This window comes from Mycetomoellerius zeteki, unplaced genomic scaffold (assembly GCF_001594055.1).
Source record: "Mycetomoellerius zeteki isolate Tzet28-1 unplaced genomic scaffold, Tzet1.0 scaffold158, whole genome shotgun sequence".
Lineage (NCBI taxonomy): Eukaryota > Metazoa > Arthropoda > Insecta > Hymenoptera > Formicidae > Mycetomoellerius > Mycetomoellerius zeteki.
The window spans coordinates 642,243-663,661 of NW_017256532.1; the positions used below are offsets into that span (position 1 = coordinate 642,243).

At 27.8% G+C, this 21,419-nt stretch overlaps 1 protein-coding gene across 1 annotated transcript in view; it reads left to right on the forward strand.

Annotated features, from left to right (window-relative positions):
* The first annotated feature begins 13,540 nt into the window (after positions 1–13,540).
* Positions 13,541–21,419, forward strand: part of bond (elongation of very long chain fatty acid james bond protein) — a 10,267-nt gene continuing 2,388 nt past the window's right edge. Inside the window, exons 1-5 of the mRNA XM_018445286.1 lie at positions 13,541–13,768; positions 18,032–18,169; positions 19,712–19,902; positions 20,950–21,042; positions 21,148–21,204. Of these exons, the coding sequence (XP_018300788.1) occupies positions 18,109–18,169; positions 19,712–19,902; positions 20,950–21,042; positions 21,148–21,204 (402 nt within the window). The 5' untranslated portion in view covers positions 13,541–13,768; positions 18,032–18,108. The remainder of the gene's footprint in view (positions 13,769–18,031; positions 18,170–19,711; positions 19,903–20,949; positions 21,043–21,147; positions 21,205–21,419) is intronic.

Here is a 21,419-nt window from a genome sequence, read left to right on the forward strand (position 1 = left end):
GTTTACTAAAGCCATGACTCTTAGCGCTGAGACATTACCGTTTGTCTCCAGATTACTCTATGACGTCACAATTTTGAAAAGTTTGTAATTAAACTTGCAAAAAAAGATTTTTTAATATATTTAATATATTTGATATGTTAATAAATGATAAAATCTTTTTAAGTTATAATACTTAAGAATATATACTTTGAAAAAAATGGTATAAAAAGTTGATTTTTAAAAAGTTGAACTATTTGAGCACTTGAAAGTAAAGTACATGAATACAAAAATCAAACTTCTTTAAAAAATAATAATAATAAAATGACTCTTACAGTACATTAATTATAAAAACATATTTATTTATATTATAATCAGTGTAAAAGTACAAAAAAATATGACACAGATTTGAATTTTACAAACATTTGTAAAATTGAAGTTGAAAGAAGTTAAAAAAAATGATTTAAACAATATCGACAAATCACAAATTCATTTTATAGCAAAGTCTCTATAACCATTAAAAATATCATCAAAAACATGTAAAATAAAAAAAACAAAAAATTTATTTTTTAAGTACGCAATTGCAATTTTAGTCATTGAGTCATTGAGTACACAGACGCAAATTTTATTCGTCTTAGCAATGATACAAACAACTGTTCACTAATGGCCTTGTATGTACATATACGAGGTCTGTTTTCTGTGTTTAAACAGATGTATCGCGTGTTGCATCAATATATTGGTCAGTATGTCGGCTATTTTATAAATGTAGTATCTACTAGAGAAAGCATTACATTTATAAAATGTAATCAATCGATTAATCTTATAAATGTAATACCTACTAAAAAAGGTACTACATTTACAAAATAACCAGACATACTGACTAATATGTTAATACAACACGTGGTACACTTTTAGAATTTAAAGTAGGAGAGAAAGGGGTAGTTTTGAACATTCTTTTTCTTCTCAGGCTCTGTTGTGCTAGCAGTTACTATAAATATTGATGTACAATAATAAGCCACATTGAAACAAATATCATAACGACATATATATTTTATTTATATTTTAAGAAACTACTCTTTATGTTCAGAAGTACCCTCTGGGAGACAATTTTAAATTATCCTGGGGCAGTTTTGAACGCGTTGTAAAAATGAAAGATTAAGCGTTTCTTATGTACTTATAATTTATAATTTATTTATACAAATAAGAGCCTCTTTTTTTGAAAATATAATAAAAATTGAAAAATAAAAATTAAGGACTTTTAATGATTATGTTAATCAAAATAAAATTAAAAACATAATAAACTTTGCTCTCAAATTATCAAAATTTAAGTTTCAAATAAACTATCTCTCTCAACTCTTATAACTCTCTCTTATAAAAAAAACTCTTATAAAGAGAGCGATTTCTCAATATTTCGCATCTCAATCAGTAAGAATGCGCGTAACGCTATCATCACAAGAAGTCGATGATGAGTGGTGCTTTCAGCAAGCAACACAGTGTGTCACAGTGATCATGTCATTTTCGTTTAATATTAGCAAATAACAAGGATGTGATAATTCACTGTGTTACACTGTGTCATCTGTGTCTCTTGCTGGAAAGCACTCTATGTTGGACAATCCGGGAGATTAAAAAAATTATATACAAAACGTTATTTCCACATCATGAAACGTTTCTTTTGTGACCTTCCAAGTGGTATATTTAAGACCAAAAATGCAACGTTTTTGACACGTTCCATGAAATAATACAAATAAAACGTTACTTTTAAATGTTTACAGGACCTTTTATGAATACACAAGGAACGTCACAAGTTTGCTAAGTACATCCAAAATGTAACGTTCTCTGAGGGTTTCATGTTTAGCGGGAAGATGCATTAATTAACTCTTTTTTTGCAACTTTCTTTATAACTTTAATGGCAAGTTTGTAAAAAGTGTGACGATCAGCGCCTCAAAGACTACAGGAAATAATTACTTCTTGTGTTAAAAAAAAGTCTTTTTTGTTGAACAGTGTTTTTAATGCTACATTCGTCACAATGAAAAAACAATATAATATTAGGTGATAAAAGCCGGCGGCACACGATGCTTGTTTCCTTATTGGATTGCTAGCTAGAATAAATTTTTGCCATCGTATTGGTTACGATGCTGATACTGTCTGTATCGCAGCCAATACGATGGCAAGATTCTAATCCAGCTAGGAATCCAGCAGAAAAACAAGCATCATGTGCTGCAAGTGTTTCCGCTGCTTATCTATAAGATAATAAACCTACGCCCCTCACATCAGATGGCTCCAACTACAAATGTAGTGAAATTTAAACATTTGTCAGCAAACTTCAGTGCGCAAGACTTGATTTTTGTAAAGGCAGATACATTTTTTAAATTGATTTAAAATGGAACGTGTGATAAGTTGTTCTTTCGACGTGTACTTCTTCACTATTCTGAATAAAACCACAGCTGAAATTCATCGATGGAAAATGGATTTATTTCGATAATCTTAAGCACAAAAAATTATGTGTGGACCCTGACCAACCATTAACATCAACGCCAAAACGAAATATTCACGATTATATAAGGTAATATGCTGTATTTAATGGGATCAGGAAGGTGATTTTTTACGAGCTACCGAAACCAAATGAAACAGTCATGGCTGACCGCTATCAACAATTGTATCGATTGAACGATGAATTAATGCGAAAAAGGCCATCAATAGCTAGTAATCGATGCAAAATTATTCTTTTACCTAATAACGCGCTACCACACGTTGCAAGAACCGTGAAAGAAACACTGTTAGAGATCGAATGAGAATTTTTCTCGCACTCAGCCCAAGCAGAACAACAAGTCACGATAACGTTAAAATGATATTAAAATGAATAAAAAATGATTGAAAAATGACTTTTAATGATCATTTTGGAATCATCTTGACATCATTTTGATATCATAATGACTTGTTGTTGCTTGGGGAGTCAATTCTTCAAACTTGGCCTTATCGGATATCATCTTTTCCTATCAATACATCATACGCTCACCGATACACATTTCTTCAATTACGAAGAAGTCCAAAAATCAATAAGTCGATCAATATGGATTGCTTCAAAAGACAGATCATTCCATCGTCGCGGAATACAACTTTTGCAAGAAAGATGGGAAAAAGTCATAGAAAACGATGGAGAATATTTCGATTGAGGAATTCATTTTCTCATGAATGAGAATTCATTTTCTCATTGAAATAAATATGTTTTTCAAGCAAAAAAATGGCGGAAACTAAGTTTATCACCTAATATAAGGTAATTTGTTATTACTTAATAGCGTTTTCGACTCGAGAGAGTTTGCACCGACCTGGGTTGAATTAATACTCTACTAATGGTTGACATTACATATTCTGCCAATAGAGAAACATGCAAAGTCATTAATCCAACTCAAATCGGTGCAAACCCGCTCGGGCTGAAAACGTTATAAAATTAAAAAGCAATTTTTCCATAAAATTAGCAATAATAACACATTAAGTATTTGTATAATATAATAATAAAAATTGACTGCAAGGTTTATTCTTTGCAATTGTATTTTTCCATATATACAGCCTTTCGATAACATGATTTTATTATATAATAAGATATAAAAGTATACAGATATAAAAGTAATATATTTCATTGCAGCAGTATCACACAATTATAACTTAATAAAATAATATTTATAAATAGTATTTATAATAATATATATATATCTACAATAATATTATTTACATATAATATTATATATAACAATGTTTGTAATATTCATAAATGTTATTTATAAATAGGTTGAAAATATCTAATCGATGACGATAGAGAAACGTAGTATAGATATACATTTATAAAGTTCTTACTATATCTATTTTCCTTAGATAAATACAACTCACATTTTATGGTTAACATTAATTGTTTCTAATTACTTTATACACTATATATTCGTCCAACTATTTCTATACATATAATAAAGGTAATATTAAGAGGTTTTTATGATATTGTATTCGGAATATGATAAACATTAATTAAAATTCTATATTAAGAGATAATTGCGAGTTACATAGTAGTTTTTATTTTAAGCTTACAATTAGAGATACATGTACTTTTTACGAAATTTGCAAAGACGTTTATCATATCTATACGTATATATATGTATACAGGGTGACCCATTTTAATTTATCATTCCAAATATTTCCGTTCCCTTGCATTTTAAAAGAAAATGTTTCAGACAAAAGTTATATGGTTTCAAGGGGGCCATAAAATAATACCATTGGTTTGACCTTGGATAGTCGTTTAAAGGTCACATGAAGGTCATCTTCAATTTCTTAAATTAAATCTATTATTTTTTATTACATATTTTTATAGCTTACCTCGAGAGCTTTCCAAAACACTATAATAAAATATTTTTTTCATTAAGTGTTTTTCTAGTTATAAGGCTCGAAAGATACAGTACAGCCGGCATTAGCATTACGCAAGTTGTCCGACCGACGGCTGAAACCTTTTGAATATTGTTCCGAATCATGTCCTGGATAACATTTGTCAAGATTAAGGCTATTGCAAGCTGTACCTCTTATTTTCATTTTTGCACTAAAAACTCATTTTTACGTACAAATGAAAATAAGAGGTATAATCACCAATAGAGATACATAATGCATTTATATACATATACCTATATGTATATATACATATATATATAATATATAATATATATATAATATTGATATAGTAAATAAATCGTTACTATTAATATGTTATTTATGATCATTAATAATCCCAATATACAATGTTTTCTTTTTTCTGTTTTTCTACAATAGATATATTTAATTAAAGAATATTTTAATTATATTGTAGATGTATAATGTATATATATTATACGTATTTATAGATAGATATTTTTATATTCATTCACAATATAATAATTGTATTTTATCAATAGTTTAAAATGAAAGAGAGAAAGTTATAAATTGTCCAACTTAATTTTTAAGATTTAAGTATTAATTATATTTGTTCAACAATATAAAAATTTCGATGTTGCTACTGCGTTAATTTTATAATAATTTTAATTATGTTTTGTAATATATTACAATTTTGCAAAAGAATTTAAAATATTGAAAAATGCAAATGAATTGGCATATATTCCTAATTTAATTTAATTCTAGGATAAAGATTGAACATTAGTTCAAAAATATAATAAAATATATATGTCTGATTGTATTCGGAGTGATAATAGATACGCTGTAGACAAAAAATTTCCTGTATTTTATAAATCATGTTTAACATTGGAATGTATAAAGAATATTTTTCTTTTGTTCCAACAAGGCCGCGATCATCTCGCGTCAGCAAAATTCTTTTTCATTTTGCTGTTCGGAATATATCAGGTTAAATAATTAGTCATAGCCATAACCGTTGCGGGCACATAACCGACGACCTACTTTTTTAAGAGGACAGATTCTAAACGAGGACGAGAGAAAAAGATGGTAAGAAGACGATGAACGGCACATGTATCCATTGCACGTCATTTTTATTATGGAGGTGCCGTCACAGGTGCCGTTATATTTGATATTATTGTTAATCTATTCTCGGAGATTCGCGCATGAATGTAATAAAAAATTTTTGGATAGCGTTACTTCACAGAAGTACTAGATAACTGGTGTTTTATTTTCTTCATGGAACGCGTGCTTATAGAGTTTAAAATATTGTGATATTTCAAATATTAGATTTTCGTCTACCTTAAATACTTTGTTTAAAATTTGTGTAAGTGTAGTTTTTATACAAAATTTCTCAATTAAAAAAATATAAAAAGATAATAGAACAGAATTTAAGATGAAAAGATATCTCAATTTCTCCTAGCATCGATTAATTCTGTTTACTCTGGGTTTTTCTTCTCTATCAAAGACCTTTTGTTCAATGTAACGATAATAAAATAAATGAGAATTATAATTATATTATATGCTTGAAAAAAATATGTATTTTCTAAAATATATTAATTCGTCAGTTAATTAGAGATGAGAAAATTTAGTACTTATCTTTTAAATAAAAAAAATTTTGAACTTTTGCTTATATAAATTTTCTAAAAAAAATCATTTTTATTTAAAATTTTTTTTATAAATTTTATAAAGTGAAGCCCGAATTCTAATGAAATCCCGGTTTTACCGATAAAATGTGACACATCTACATATTTTTATATACAATTACATCAATATCGCACTCACACATACGTACAAATTTTCTAACTATCTCATTTTTCATATTAAGTATCTAAATCTAATTCGTACTTAACATTGATTGTTCATGTAATCTCTAGTCTAAACCAAGATTGTTTTATACGTATAAAGTATAAAACTCATATATAAAGCAAACATTATTACGAGTCGACGTTAAAAGTCGGTAACAAAACTGTAATTTTCCAATTTTTTTTTGTTTTGACATAAAGTCGACCGGTTTGGACTACATTATCATTTATACTTTAATTATGGAGAAGGATTTTTTTAATTTGTAAAGGCAGTTAGAAAAATACTTGTTTGAAAAAATTGATAAAACAGATTCTCACTTAAGGATCCTCTTAAGAAGGGAACTAAGTATATATATACATTTAAATCAAATATACTGTATAAAGTACAAAAGAATTTACAGCCAATGCATTTTTCATAAGGATAAAATGCGAAAAAGATTTATGAAAAAAATTAATTATTATTGACTCTATTACGTGTCTCTATTACATATACCCCAATCTATGTTCGCGTCTACAGCATAGAAATAAAATTCGTCACTGTAATAGTTATTAGTCATGCAGAATCGTTCAGAATTGCTATTACTTATTTTTCTCTTTACTTATCTTCTGTAGCTGTTGGAATATTGATGAACTTGTACACTGAGAAAAAAATATCTTAATTTCAAAGAAATTTTCATTGGTCCAAAGTAATAATTTGTTTGAATACGAGCAAAGAAATATTTCTTTGAAATTAAGATATTTTTTTTCAGTGTATGTATATTTTTGTCTTCTTCCGTATTTATTCCATCAATTCTTGGAATTATAAATCTCGAGTTCTGTCCGTAACATGGATTTATTTACCTAAAAAATTTTTCTACCTTTGACGTTTTTTTTAAGACAGACTTTTTGCAAAAATACCGACTTAATTGCTTATTGTGTATCTCTGTAGATATCAAAGATTGTTGCACGTTACATATTAAAATTGTAATACAACAATGATATGCAATGGCACTATGTCATTAAATACGGTACGCGGAGATACACGTAATAAGTCTGTATCCGCATTTAACCATTAAATCCGCTATCAATAATATCCCGACCGCTTAACCCACTACAAAGAGATAATTCTACTTCTCGACTACAAATCATTAACTTACTTCTTAAGCTAACTAAAAACGATAGAAAGCAGCGTCCCAGGTTTTTACTTATAATAATATACTTCGGGTATTTGCGCGCCCCGGGTGTTGGCCCAGCCGTAATGAATCAGTCATAATTATTTTGCAAACCGACGATAGCGATGTAAGACTCATTTACTGTGCATTAAATCGCGATGCCACATGCCGGCTATCGGTGCATTTTCAACGATAAATTTTTGTCAGATCATTAAAGTCAAAGATTGATGCGTAAGAGAATTTTTCATGAACTTTATGATATTTCCCGTTATTATCTCGCTATTCATTATTCATTCAAATTGTCTACGTTTTTGTCTTGAATTACAAATTATTCGGAATTTCTTTCATCCAGATCTTATAATTATAATCAGTTTGTTTATTAAATATTTTAATTAAATATTTGATTAACGTATATTGTTCTTTTTTATTCTTTTTTAAATCGTTTTTTTTAATTATATGTTTAAATGATTTCTTAATTATATGTTTAAATGATTACCTGTGGTTCTGATTCCGTTTATTATTAAAAAATCATGCAATATTTTGCAAGACCTTTTACATAATAAAATGCTTCTTGTAATACATGCAAATAATTTTTAACAATATGGTAATTTTATTGGTATTTTATTTCTTTATTCCTTTGCGGTAACTACATGAATTAATATGCATATGCTACTTATCATTTTACTATCTCATATGACATTATTTTTATTTAAACAACATAGTTGCAGCTTTTTACAGACATTTTATCTCTTGTATGCTACACTAATAAAATCATTTTCATCATTTAACATCCGACCAGTATTCTTGAGTATCTAGTTTCGTTAAAGAAATGAAACGTTTCGGCGTCATCTTCTAACGGTTCTATCATCATGCTTTCATTTTATCGCACGTAGAAGTATAAATGAGTCTGCGTTTTCCTTTGCTCTGTTGCAATAATATATCATAGTTCAACGTCAGAATATATTTCTTCGTGCAAGCAGTAACAATCCCATTTATCGAACAGACATTATTATTCTCGTTATACTAAAAGATTTATTCAAATTATTATTAAAATCGATTATTTACAAATTAAAGCTAGAATTATATCTGATCTAGATTTACCAATTTTTTATCTAAAAAATCAATGTCTTCTTATATAATAAAATTTTATAAATTTAAAAATGATCTTATTACGTTAACCTTTAAACCGCTGAAAAACCGATATATCGGCTCGTTTTAATTTCATGATATAGTTAGCCTGAAACGCTATATTTGAGTTCAATTATACCATTCTGAATGTATATGTAGACAAATCGCAAAAATAAAAAAAAATAAAAAAAATTTTTTAAATAAAAAAAATAAAAAAACTCAAAAAACAAAAAAAGAAAAAGGAGCTATCCAAACTCTCTACGTCCACGTCGTTAGCTCTGGGTAAAGCCGAAGGAGAGTTCTATCCAAGATTTATTTTGCTGCTGTTTTACATGCAATAATGGCTTCAGCAAAGTTATAATTTTCTGACTTCACCACAGTTTTTAGCGACCTTAAAAACCATTATATAGGGTAAAGTCGCCTCTATTATGAGATACCGTTTTAAAAGCTTGTAATTTATTTAATTTGTAACTTGAATTTCTAGTTTCACGTCAAATTTATGGGAAATACTATATTTAAGTTTTATCGTCAGAAGTTAGCAGTCGATAATAGCTATACTTTGTTGTATGTAAAATTTTTTATCAAAAGTGCCGATTTTGATAAGTCAAAAAAAGGATTTCTAATATGAGATACAAGGTTTCTTGTATGAGGTGGTATCTCATAACAGGAAATTAAGGAAAAAATAAAGATAAGCTTTTTATACACGCTTTTATTATATTACATATAAGAAACAAAGAATTTAAATGTTATACATAATAATTATATAATTTTTCGATATGTGTGTATCTGAGTATGTGTGTGTGAGTAACCTTAATATTAGAATCGTCATTTTTAACATTTCGATAGTATGCTTTGAGATATTGAATTGTTTAAATGCTTTCATATTAACTAGGAATATCCTGAGTATCTCATATTACGACTTTTATTCCTTGCGGTTTCACGATCACCAAATCTAATCTTTACAGTTAAACAAATCATTATATCACGTGTTTTCCTATGAATACTATCTTACTCTATCACTGCATGCAGATTTTATTACCCAATATTTATTTTTGTATAATAAAACGAGATTTAAAGACTAACCTCAATAAAATTTGACAATATTCAATTTCATAAATCTTTTTTTGCAACGACTGCACGCATGATCTAATAACGAATTTTCTACTAAACAAGTTTCACACTAAGAGTAAAAAGTTTTATTGTATTATATCACTGAAAAAAAAGATCTTACAGTTATAGCGAAAAGTTATCTAGATACAAAAAATTAGCTAAAATGGGTAAAAGACTAGCAAGCATTACTATTCTACCAGATACAAAAAACAACGATTTAGCTGGAGCAGCAAAATATTTATTTGCGTAATATCATTATATCTCTCCATGCAGAACAAAAAGTTATAACATATACATAAAATAACGTCAAAATAGTTTCAGAATAATTATTAAAAGCATTTTTTAGTCAGTGACGATTCTTTATTTTAATATAGTATATTTTAATATACAGGGTGTTGTATCCATACTTAATCCTCACTCAACAGAACGATTTTTTAATTTATTTCAAGTAATAAAGTCTACATAAACATGTGTTCTAAACTGGTTAGGTCAATAAATATTAAATTTTCACATAGTATCATATAACAATTTTTATCGGCAAAACATTGATGCAAATAAAAACGTCATAAATTTGAATATATTAATATTTTTACGTTTGAAAGTAGAATTATAGACGTAACAAAATCCGTAAATCATGCAACTAAAAAGCGCTTATATAAGACGTATAAATGTTTTGCATCTATTAATATTGCAATCTTATTACATTGTATTTTTAAATTATATCTTAATTAATGTTTATATTAATTAATAAAGTATCAAATGCTTAATGAGATCCTAAAGCCGTCTGTATTACCGATTAAATCGTAACACAAACACGTATTAATGTATATACTTTAATCCTAGAAAAGGATTTTCGAGAGAATCTGTGAAAGAGAAAAAAGTATTTGTTATACAAAAATTACGATTTAGTCGGTAATACAGACGGCTTTAGGATCCCCTTAACGCATCAAAGTAAGTAAATTTTCCTTCCAACTATGTACTTCATAATTCTTATTTCTTTAAAATAAGCAATTCATATCTTTTTTACCTTCTTGATAAATGTATTATATTCCTTATTTGGTCTAAAATGAGAAATAATATATTTAACGAAACATAATAAATTTGTAAAAGTTTTATTAAGTTAATTAGATCAGAATGAACGAGTAAAGGTAGCTATTAAACTAACAAAACATATATATTTAATGACTTTAAGCAGAACGTTTCGGCTTAATGAAGCTCTCTTCAACCGTTAAAAATAAATACCTAACTAATTCGGCTGAAGAAGGCTTTGTTAAATCGAAACGTTTTGCTTGAAGTCATTAAATATGTACACATTTAATTATTTAGCATATATTTTTGTATTCTGTCCTATTAACCTTTTCATTGGTCTTTTAATATGCGCTATTGTTGTTCCTTATTATTTATAAGTTTAAAACATTGACATATTCTTTAAACAAGAAATTTACATTAATTTGAATAAATAATTCTATGGCTATTCTCATATTGTACTCAATAGATATTCTCATATTGTATTGATTTTTTTTCAAAGAACAATTGTCATGTCACAAAGCAATATCCTGAAAATATTCTACGGAAATTAGGTATTGACATATCTTGATATCTCACACAAGTAAGACATAAATTTGTAAATAAAATGATATATAATTCAAGTCTTGGATATTTTTTATTGTTTGAGATATTTTCATTACTCGATCCGCTTATTCTGGACAAACAAAAATCTGTCATTAAATATTTGAATCTTTTTTTGCTTGTTTTCTTAAAGTAATTAACTTTTAATCTATTTTGTTGTACTAGTATTAATTATATCCGAAGCGGATATATATACATTATAAATATATTTTAAAAAATATTAAAACTATAAACTCAAAGCTATAAAATTAAAAATTTTTGCAGTAGAATACTCTGTTTATCTGCAATCCATTTATATGAATAAGTTCGTGCTTCCAAATACGAACTCACATATGAACTGACAATGAGCTCTTATTATCTGATAATGCGCTACCTTATTTCGGATAATAAGAGTTTCACGTTCTCTTGATTTAAGTTTTTTGAAAATCAACTCCTATTATAGCAACTAATAAGTATAAAGGAATATAAATAAGCTTTTATTATCCGTATTATTCGATTATAGGAACTGTTTTATGCCCTAATATGTTCGGATAAACAAAATTCTAATGTATTTATATATCTTTAATTCTTACAATTTGTTAAAAGCATTAGGCTTAATTTTTTTTTCTGGAAATAAAAGTTTATTTCTCCTACTAATAGTATTCTATTTTAAACGCAAGAAATATATACTCAAATGTTTATAAGAATATAATTATGAATAATAACCATAAATCAATATAAATCTCTGTGAGACGTCTGTACTGTTTTAATTTTGTATTTTTAAAATGCATCTTTATTAATATTTATATTGATTATTAATATTTATTTTATAAAGTATATTAAATGCTTAACCATCGAATCATTATGCGTATTACGTAAATTTCCCTATCGACTATATGCTTTAGTTCTTAGTCTTTTAATAAAGTGAGAAATTTACATACGTCTTTTACATTTTCTTGTTAAATATACTATTAATTCTTTCTCTTATTTTTTTAAATATCATGTTTATATGTTTTTCTTTTTAAGTGGATTGCTTTATATTTTTTACATTGAAATCATTAATATTTTAATTATCATTAACTTCTGTGTTTTAATTTATTAGATGTAAGTTATATAAGTTTGTCAGAAATTTCACAATTACAAATAAATTATAATATTATTCGTATCGTTAATCATAAGCATATTTTCTTTTCACAGTCATATCTTACTTATTCCGGTTAAATATATAATGTCAAACATTATACATTTGAATGGTTTCGTAGTTACACATTTCAAAAGACTCTTCAAAATTTGTGGATAATAAAATTAATTGATTTACATTTTTTATATTCCTGTATAAAACGTAAATTTTTATACAATCACATAATTTCTATTGCCTTTATTGACTCTTTCACATTAGCATTGATAATTTTTCATTAATCACATACAAAAATGTATACAAATACATAAAACAGAAGTAACATACAAGAAAATATAATAACTCTGCATTTCTTTATTAAAAATCATAAGCAAAATGAATAATATTCGTACACGTACAAATTATGTCAACAGGTTTTATTTACTTGAGATGGTTAAATCATCTGTAGAGATGTATTTATTAATTAGTAATTATTATTGCATTTGAACATTAAATGGTAGTTTCAAAGTTAGAACGTCTTCAAAATCACAAATAAAAACTGTGTTAATTATTTTGCATGCGGAAATATTATGCAATAATTACACAATATTTAGAAAGAATAAAATTTTAGATAATTCTTTCTATCAAAATTCTTTAATACCAAAAATATTTAAAACTAAAAATAAAGCATAATTTTATTGTAATATAAGTTTCAAAAGTAAAAAGAAATTCTTAGATATTTACATAACGTTAAATATTTTTAGCCTGCTTTTTTAAATTTCATAGTGTTACAAATGTTATCATGGGCAACATTATCTATTCTTAATTATTGCTTAATCGTCCTTTAATTAGCCTTCAATTGTTATCTGCTCTCATTAATTATCCAGATAAACATTTTAAAGCTTCGTACAATGGTATCTGATGTAGCCTGTGCTTATGTATTTCAATGTAATCGCGGTCATCTTCACGAATTCTTCCAGCGTTCTCCTTTTCCTTAACGTCTTTTTTACTATTTTCACCTTTTACGACTCTCGTGCAGACTCCTCATATTTCTTCTATGTATTCTTTATCTCTTTTTCATTCTCCTATTTTCATTTTACTAATCTAATCGATAAAACTATGTGACTTTCTCAATAATAGATTCACATCCTCATTTTTAATTATCGCCGTTGGCCTTTTACCACTAATTATTGTAAGTAGAGGGATTCTACGGTGGGGATTGTGGAAGCCACGTTTGTTGGGCAGCAGTCTTCTTGGTAGCATCGGGCACGATCAGTTTCTGGTAGGACGCGTCTCTCTTCTCATCGATGATCGAAACCGTGAAGCAAATCACAATCGAACTTTCTCGACATTCCTTGTTCAAGCGTACCGATTTCGGCAGAAGGTCGCGGTCACGAGGTTTCTGAGTTTGTGAAACTAACAATCTGGCAAGATTTCGATTTTTTTAAAGAAAAGTGAGTATGCTACCAAAAATTAATATTTTGAAATTTTTAGTTAATGATACCTACACTAAAAGAAAAGATTGGCTGCTGCAGCAAATTAGTGGTAAAATATGACATAGCATTTTTAATTGGTTGCAGCAGTCAATTTTTGCATAAGCCTATCAAAATTCTATATTGATATTGCGGATAGGCTAATTCAACCAAAAATTGGCTGCTGCAGCCAATTAAAAATGTTGTGCCATATTTTATCATCTAATTTGCTGCAGCAGGCAATCTTTTCTTTCAATGTATGCCACAAGATTTTTCAAAAGCAAACAGTATTATATATCACCTTTTATGATACCTTATAGTCATATGTATACACCAGTATACACAAATTTGTACACCTCGGCCCAATATAGTTCATAAAATTTTAACTTGACAAGACAACAAAAAAAAGACAGATTGAAAGCAAGTATTAGGTGTACTCGAAAATTTTGTTTACAGACAAGATATAGGCAGTGATATAGGCGAACGATACTGTAGGCAATCGATTTGTAGGCAAACGGGATCTTCCCGGAACTTACACGCTTACGTTTCGACGTAAGCGTGTAAGTTCCGGGAAGATCCCGTTTGCCTACAAATCGATTGCCTACAGTATCGTTCGCCTATATCACTTTCGCCGACAGTTCGTTTGCGCACAAAAATTATTGCCTACAGCTCGATTACCTAAATGCACTTTTGCGCACAAGTAAAAATTTTAGAAACGAAATCGTATTTGCCTACATGTATTATTGCCTACAGCTTAAGGGGATGCTGGAGCGACGGCTGAACTTGATCGAGGTCAATAATATAGATTTTCTGAAATTTACGTCTATACGCTTACGTTTAAGCGCGTTAGCCTTGAAGCCAAACGCTATCGCATGCCTTCTCCTTCTACCATATAAGCTCCTACTCACTCTAACTAATTCGTAGAAAATTTAAACATTTTAGCATTTTAACATAAACGCTTGCTTTATCGGTAAAAAAGAAGACTCCAGCATCCCCTTAATTGCCTACATGTACTATTCTCTGCTTTAAAAATACAAATTCTGTTTTAAAACACAAATTTTCTGCTTTAAAAACACGAATTCTCTGCTTTAAAACAAAGAATTTGTTTTAAAACACAAATTCTCTATTTTCAAAATACAAATTATTTTCTTACTTAACTTTAATTTTATATTTATACGCAAAAGTGCTTGTAGACAATCGAGTTGTAGCAATAATACATGTAAGTAATCGGTCTGTAGGCAACATAATAGACAAATGTAATTTCGTCTCTGTAATTTTTATTTGTGTGCAAAAGTGCCTTGTAGGCAATCGAGCGATAGGCAATAATTTTTGTGCCATAAACGAAATATCGGCAAAAGCGATGTAGGCAAACGAAAAAATAATATCGGCAATTTATCGGCAAATGTGCTGTAGGTAAAAGGAGCCATCTCCTAAGTTCCTAAAGTGGAAAATTTAAATTAGATCTAACATATCAAGCGTTTTTATAGAATATTTATACATCATTTTTCATTATTGACTTGATTTCTTTTTGATACATTTTCTTTTCCTTTTGTAAAAATTACAATTTTATTGCCCGAACTCAAGTCTTTCTCGCCGCCGAACTACACGCAGATTTTGTAGACGAAGGTCACTGACATACTATTTTGTTTTTAGACAATATTTCTTAAACAAAAGGTAAAAATACAACTTCAAAAACATAAATACAAACTAAAAAATGTCTTCTATCAGATAATATAAGCAGTTTTTATAATACTGTTTGCAATTTTGCAATAATTAAGTTTATCATAAGTTATGCAAAAATGAGCGTCTGACAAAATAGACTCCAAAACTGACATAGTAGGCAATAATGCCAACATTCCTATTCTATAAATAAAGATATATTCTATTCTGTAAAGAAAACTAATTTATGAAACTATAAACATTTAAAATGACATTATATTAATAATAATACAGTCACTATTATTTTAATTACGCAATTTGCAAGAGAACACCGTAAGAATTTTTCTTCTCGGATTCATAGAATTTGTTTTTAGTTGATTTGGTATAGAAATAAGCCACAAATATATGAATTATGAGTTTATACTTCTTTAATTAACTAAACAGATCACGTTTTTATTAGTATTAATAAGGTACAAAGATTAATTTCTAAGAAATAAGAAGATGTCGCTTTAGGAGATCTACACTGAAAAAACTGCATGTAATTTACATGGAAATTACATGTTCATGATTGGAAAATTACCTAAATATGATTGGAAATTTACAATTTCCAGTAAATTTCCAAGCATATTTATGTAATTTAGATAATTTTCCAGTCATATACACGTAATTTCCATGTAAAATTACATGCATTTTTTTCAGTGTGTATGTCAGTATCGGTAACCTTTCTCTACATTTTATTTCGTTGCTTGCCCACTCTATATTTTTTTATTTATTTATTTCAAAAATATCACAACCGTTTATACACGTTTACTTTTATCTTTAACTTTCAAAATTTACTATTCAGTTTATACAATGTTTGCGCTGTTACGTGTCCATTTTCAACCTTGACGTTGGTCTTTTATCACATCCTTATTTACGTATCTTCAATAAATTATTTGCATATTTTAAATAATTGTTTGATTATGTTTTTTTATTTCTTAACGTATCATGTTTTGCTGTAACAATTTAATTTATAATATTTGTTTATAAAATTTTTTTACAAATTGTCAAAAAACAATGATCAACATATTAAATATAAACACTTATACAGACGTTTCAACACTAATGGAATCATTATCAATGTCTTATATATGGTAAAAACTTTTTGTGAAGTTATTCACGCTTGTAAATTGCAGAAATTCACAAAAAAACGTCGCTCATGCGAACATTCAAATTATCATATTATTGATAATTTGCGGTTGTTAGTACATAAATATTATTTATAACTTTTATAAGACGATAAAATATAATTTGCAAACAACTGTGAGTTTTACCAGTAATAAGTAATAAATGTTAACTGTAATCTATAATTAATAAGAATCTTATTAGACCGTAAGAGCAATGTAATATGCAATTAATTAGCCAATTTTAAGTCTATATATCTTAAAAACTAGTGTGCGGAACGATAAATTGCAAATACTTATATAAACTTATTTTTTTAAGCATCTTCTTTCTATGGTATTTTCGTGAATTTGAGAACTTTGTATATATTCTCATAAAAATAAAGACTTAAATGTTTTCTAATTTTGTAAATATAAATTGTTTAAAGTGTTAAGGTAGAAGTAACGATAAAAATTTAACTAGATTTTTATTCATTCATTTTAACGAAATATAACCTAATCGTTTTTTAAATATATTTTTTATCAATTAATAGGGGAGAAGGTATTATAGCCAGTATTATAGCCTGGTATTATAGCCAGTGTATATATTGTGGCCTCCCTTAATATCTCCGCTATTATGTAGCGAATCCTAATGATTACTTATGGAATTATTAGTTCAGTAGCTCGCCGTTACACCATGACACTAATATTACCAATAGCCAGCACTTATTATAACGCATTTTTACTTTCAAGTATTTTGAAACGTTTCTGAGGTACATTTTAACATTTAATTATACCTACTTCCCCCCTCATTTTTCTTAAACTTGAGCGTATTATCACATGAATAAATGTATTTTTGAGTGTGTTATTTCCTATTTAATATTTTATTTGACTGTATATATTTTGAGTTATGCAAATTTAAACAATACCATGGCATTTTGCTAATGTGACTCTCTCTATGGATATTGATTACTCATCACCTTTTTTTTTGAGGTTTTCATATTAAAATAATTATTTGATAATCGGTTGTAGCTATACTGTTAATCCATAGCTTTTTTTATATTACGTGTATTATTTTTAGTACTGAGCAGCTTATATGCAGAAGTTATGTGAATATATATATATTTATTTGCATATATTTTAAAATATTTTACTTTTTTGTTAATTTTATAACCAAATTGTTTTCGGTAAATGTGTTTTCGGTAAATTGTGGTTAATGCGATTAATTGTTTTGATTAATTTTCATGTATTTTACAATTGATTATATTCCTTGCTGAAGATGGCTCAAATCTAGAGCCGAAACGTTCATGACATTACATTAATTTATTTAAAATTGACTGTATTGATTTTACACACCGTCTTCCGCGCCGATTCCTATCTCCCTTAATTGTGTTATTTATTGTTTAAAAATGAAATTGAAGTATTATTACATTCTTTTATATTTCAGACTGAATCATTTCAGATTTTCTGATAAATAGAATATATCAAGAGCCATCTCTATTTTCTGAAAATTACATCACTAACATGACTAGTCTTATAAAACTTGTCGTTAGCAACTATAATGAAGTTCTAAAAAATGTCAAAGGTAAGTTTCTTTTTAACAAAATGATACCAAATTTATTATAAGATATATATCAATTTACAAAGAATATTTTTCTTCATAAATACCTAAATTAAAGACTTGTAAAATATTCTAAATTGTATTTACATATTATATATTATATTTATGTATATAATTGTATTAATATATTATATATTATAAAATATATTTATAATAAATTTTGTGTAATTTGTATGACTGTACCAAAATAGCACAATGTATTTTTTGTATACCCAGATAGCAAGCTGACGTTATTTGTTATTTGTACGTAAAACAACAGACTTCATTTTAATATCAAAATAACGACAACAGCTTACTAGATAGTCATACGCATTAATAATGTCCAATACATTAATACAATAATGTTCAATACACAGCTAAATTTTTCTATAATACTTAAGAAACTTAACTCTTATTATAATTAATTGTATGATCTAATTGCTTTTAACTTTATATAAGGAATACAAAGAATCAAGTGAATTGCGCGACTAATCATATGAAGCAAAATAGCAAAAATAAAAATAAGAGTGTAAATCGAAACGTATAGGGGGGAGTAATAGAAGTGCAAATGAAACTTCTAGGAGACGAAAATTGGAACAATGAAATTAAAAGAAGCGTAAAGGCCTCTTTACACTCCGATTTTTATTTTTGCCAGGGAATATATCAAAATCATCAATTGTAGACGCGTGTGACAAGAACTACTTGTTATTCTAAAAAATTTTAAACCGTATATGCAACAGCTAAAAAGAACTCAATTATGTTGTCAAAACACGCGTTTTGCTTCTTAAAATGAACTAAATGTATGCATTTCTTATTAAACTGACATCTTAAATGTTCTTTCCGCCTTTTCATCTTTGTATTTACATTTCAATACGAACCATGTCATATATTTAGTAAACTTTAACAAAATATCAATATTAAATTTTATTAAGACCGTATTTGTGAGAAACGCCATCTATAAAAATCATCAATGCCTTAAACAGTCTCTAACTAAATTTTTAGTGCTTTGTATAATTCTGTGTGAATTTATATAATACGTAAGTAGTCCTTTAAAATGCGCGACGAAATAATTTTTCGATCTTGAAAACACAAACTCTATTAAACAACCGCAGTGATATCACGAATTAAATTGCTGGTCAATCTGATTTCTATAGGTTGTGTTTAACGAACTATTTTTACGTTACCAATATTCCAATAATACGATTTACCATAATTATTACGCTGTTTTCAGAGGTGCCAAAGGGTTTGATATAATACAGTGCGTTTCTCGCTCTGATGAAGTGAAAGTCAAGGTTTACGAAACGTTTGACATTAGCAATGGCACGGCGATAATCCGAAAACCCTTTGACACTTTTGAAGAAAATACCCGTGAAAGCTTCAAAAGTATTACATTTTTATCTTATTGCAATGTGCATAATTTATTATTATACTTGGTAGACATCTATTGTTATAAATAAACACATACATAAAAGAAACATTATACTTTTTAAAAATTTGTAAAAAATAAATTATATTTGTTTACAACAGATCCAATGGTAGATTCTTGGCCTTTAATGGAATCTCCAGGTCCTATGTTATGTATTGTTGGTGCGTATTTGCTATTTGTTTTAAAAGTTGGTCCAAAAATGATGGAAAAAAGACCAGCTTTTGAGCTAAATGCCATCATGATTGGATATAATGCATTTCAAGTACTTTTCAGTATTTGGTTAACAACTTTGGTAAGTTTAATTCTTTATAGTCTATATTAATTTATTTCATTGTTATTTAAAAATAGAAAAAATGTCATAATATCTAAACATCCCGTTCAGCAAATTTTTATTATGTTTAATTTTCTTTATTTAAAAAGTGCTATATATAAACCGCTTGAAAACACCACTAAAATAGCCTCTTTTGGCGTTTTAGACATTATACAATTATATTAGCTGTATATTTGCGTAGCTTTAAGATATAATTACTGTAGAGAGATACTTAATTCAATATTATTATTCAAACTTATAACTTCTGCTGTTGTGTTGATATTAGAAATTATTTAATTAATATTTTTTAAGTGTATATATAATATACAGGATGTCTCATTTTAAATAATGTATTACGATTTCTCGAAAACTATAATAGAACGGAAAAATGTTACAAACAAAAGTTGTATGGTTCGGAGGGGGACATAAGAAGGTACCATTGATTTGACCTTGGATGGCGTCGCCAAGGTTAGGTCAAGGTCACGTCGAGTTTTCTAAATGGAACCCCCTATTTTTCATTACATTTTCTTGTATCTTGAAAGCTTTTCAAAAGGGAGAGCTCCGTGTGCCTACAAAACGATTGCCTACAGCTTCGTTTGCACACAGCAATATTGCACACAATGTATTGCACACACGACAATATTGCACACAACGTATTGCACATACTACATTATTGCACACAACACATTGCACACACGACAATATTGCACACAGCGTATTGCACGCACGACATTATTGCACACAGCACTTTGTACACACGACAATATTGCACACAGCACATTGCACACACGACAATATTGCACACAGCACATTGCACATACAACACTATTGGCCTAGTTTACATCGTGCATTTGATACAAGTACAACCGGCCAATAGCGTATTTAAAATGAAATGAAATCAATAAAATAAAAATCAAGTAATATCATGTAAGAATTAAATGGAAAATGATTTAACAGACTATCAGTTTGTCACGTACATTTTAATATAAATTATAATCTGTATATACACAAAATATTCATCGATTTCAGGCATTAGACGTCGATATTAAATACTTGTTCCCTACTCATGGATATGATAATCGTTTTTCACTTCATTCACAAAACACGAACATACAAATGAAGGTAAATATTTTCTTTGTAATTTTTAACAATATTAAATTTAATTTTAATTTTTACCCATTTTAATAAGTATATAATATTTCTAAATATTATATGTCTAATATACAGATATCACGAGGCGCTTGGTGGTATTTTTTCGCAAAAATTATCGAGCTTCTGGACACAGTAAGTAAATAGATATTTATATCAATAAAATTATTTGATTAATTAAAAATTAAAATTTTACGTTAATTAACGCATAAAGATTTAATAAGACAATAAAGTATATATCATACTTCCGTTATTAAAAGTGGCATCATTGTGTCGCCATTTACTCAAGGAAAGCTATTGTAACCATATATTGTGAAATATAAACAAAGCGTTTTCCTAACTTGGTCATC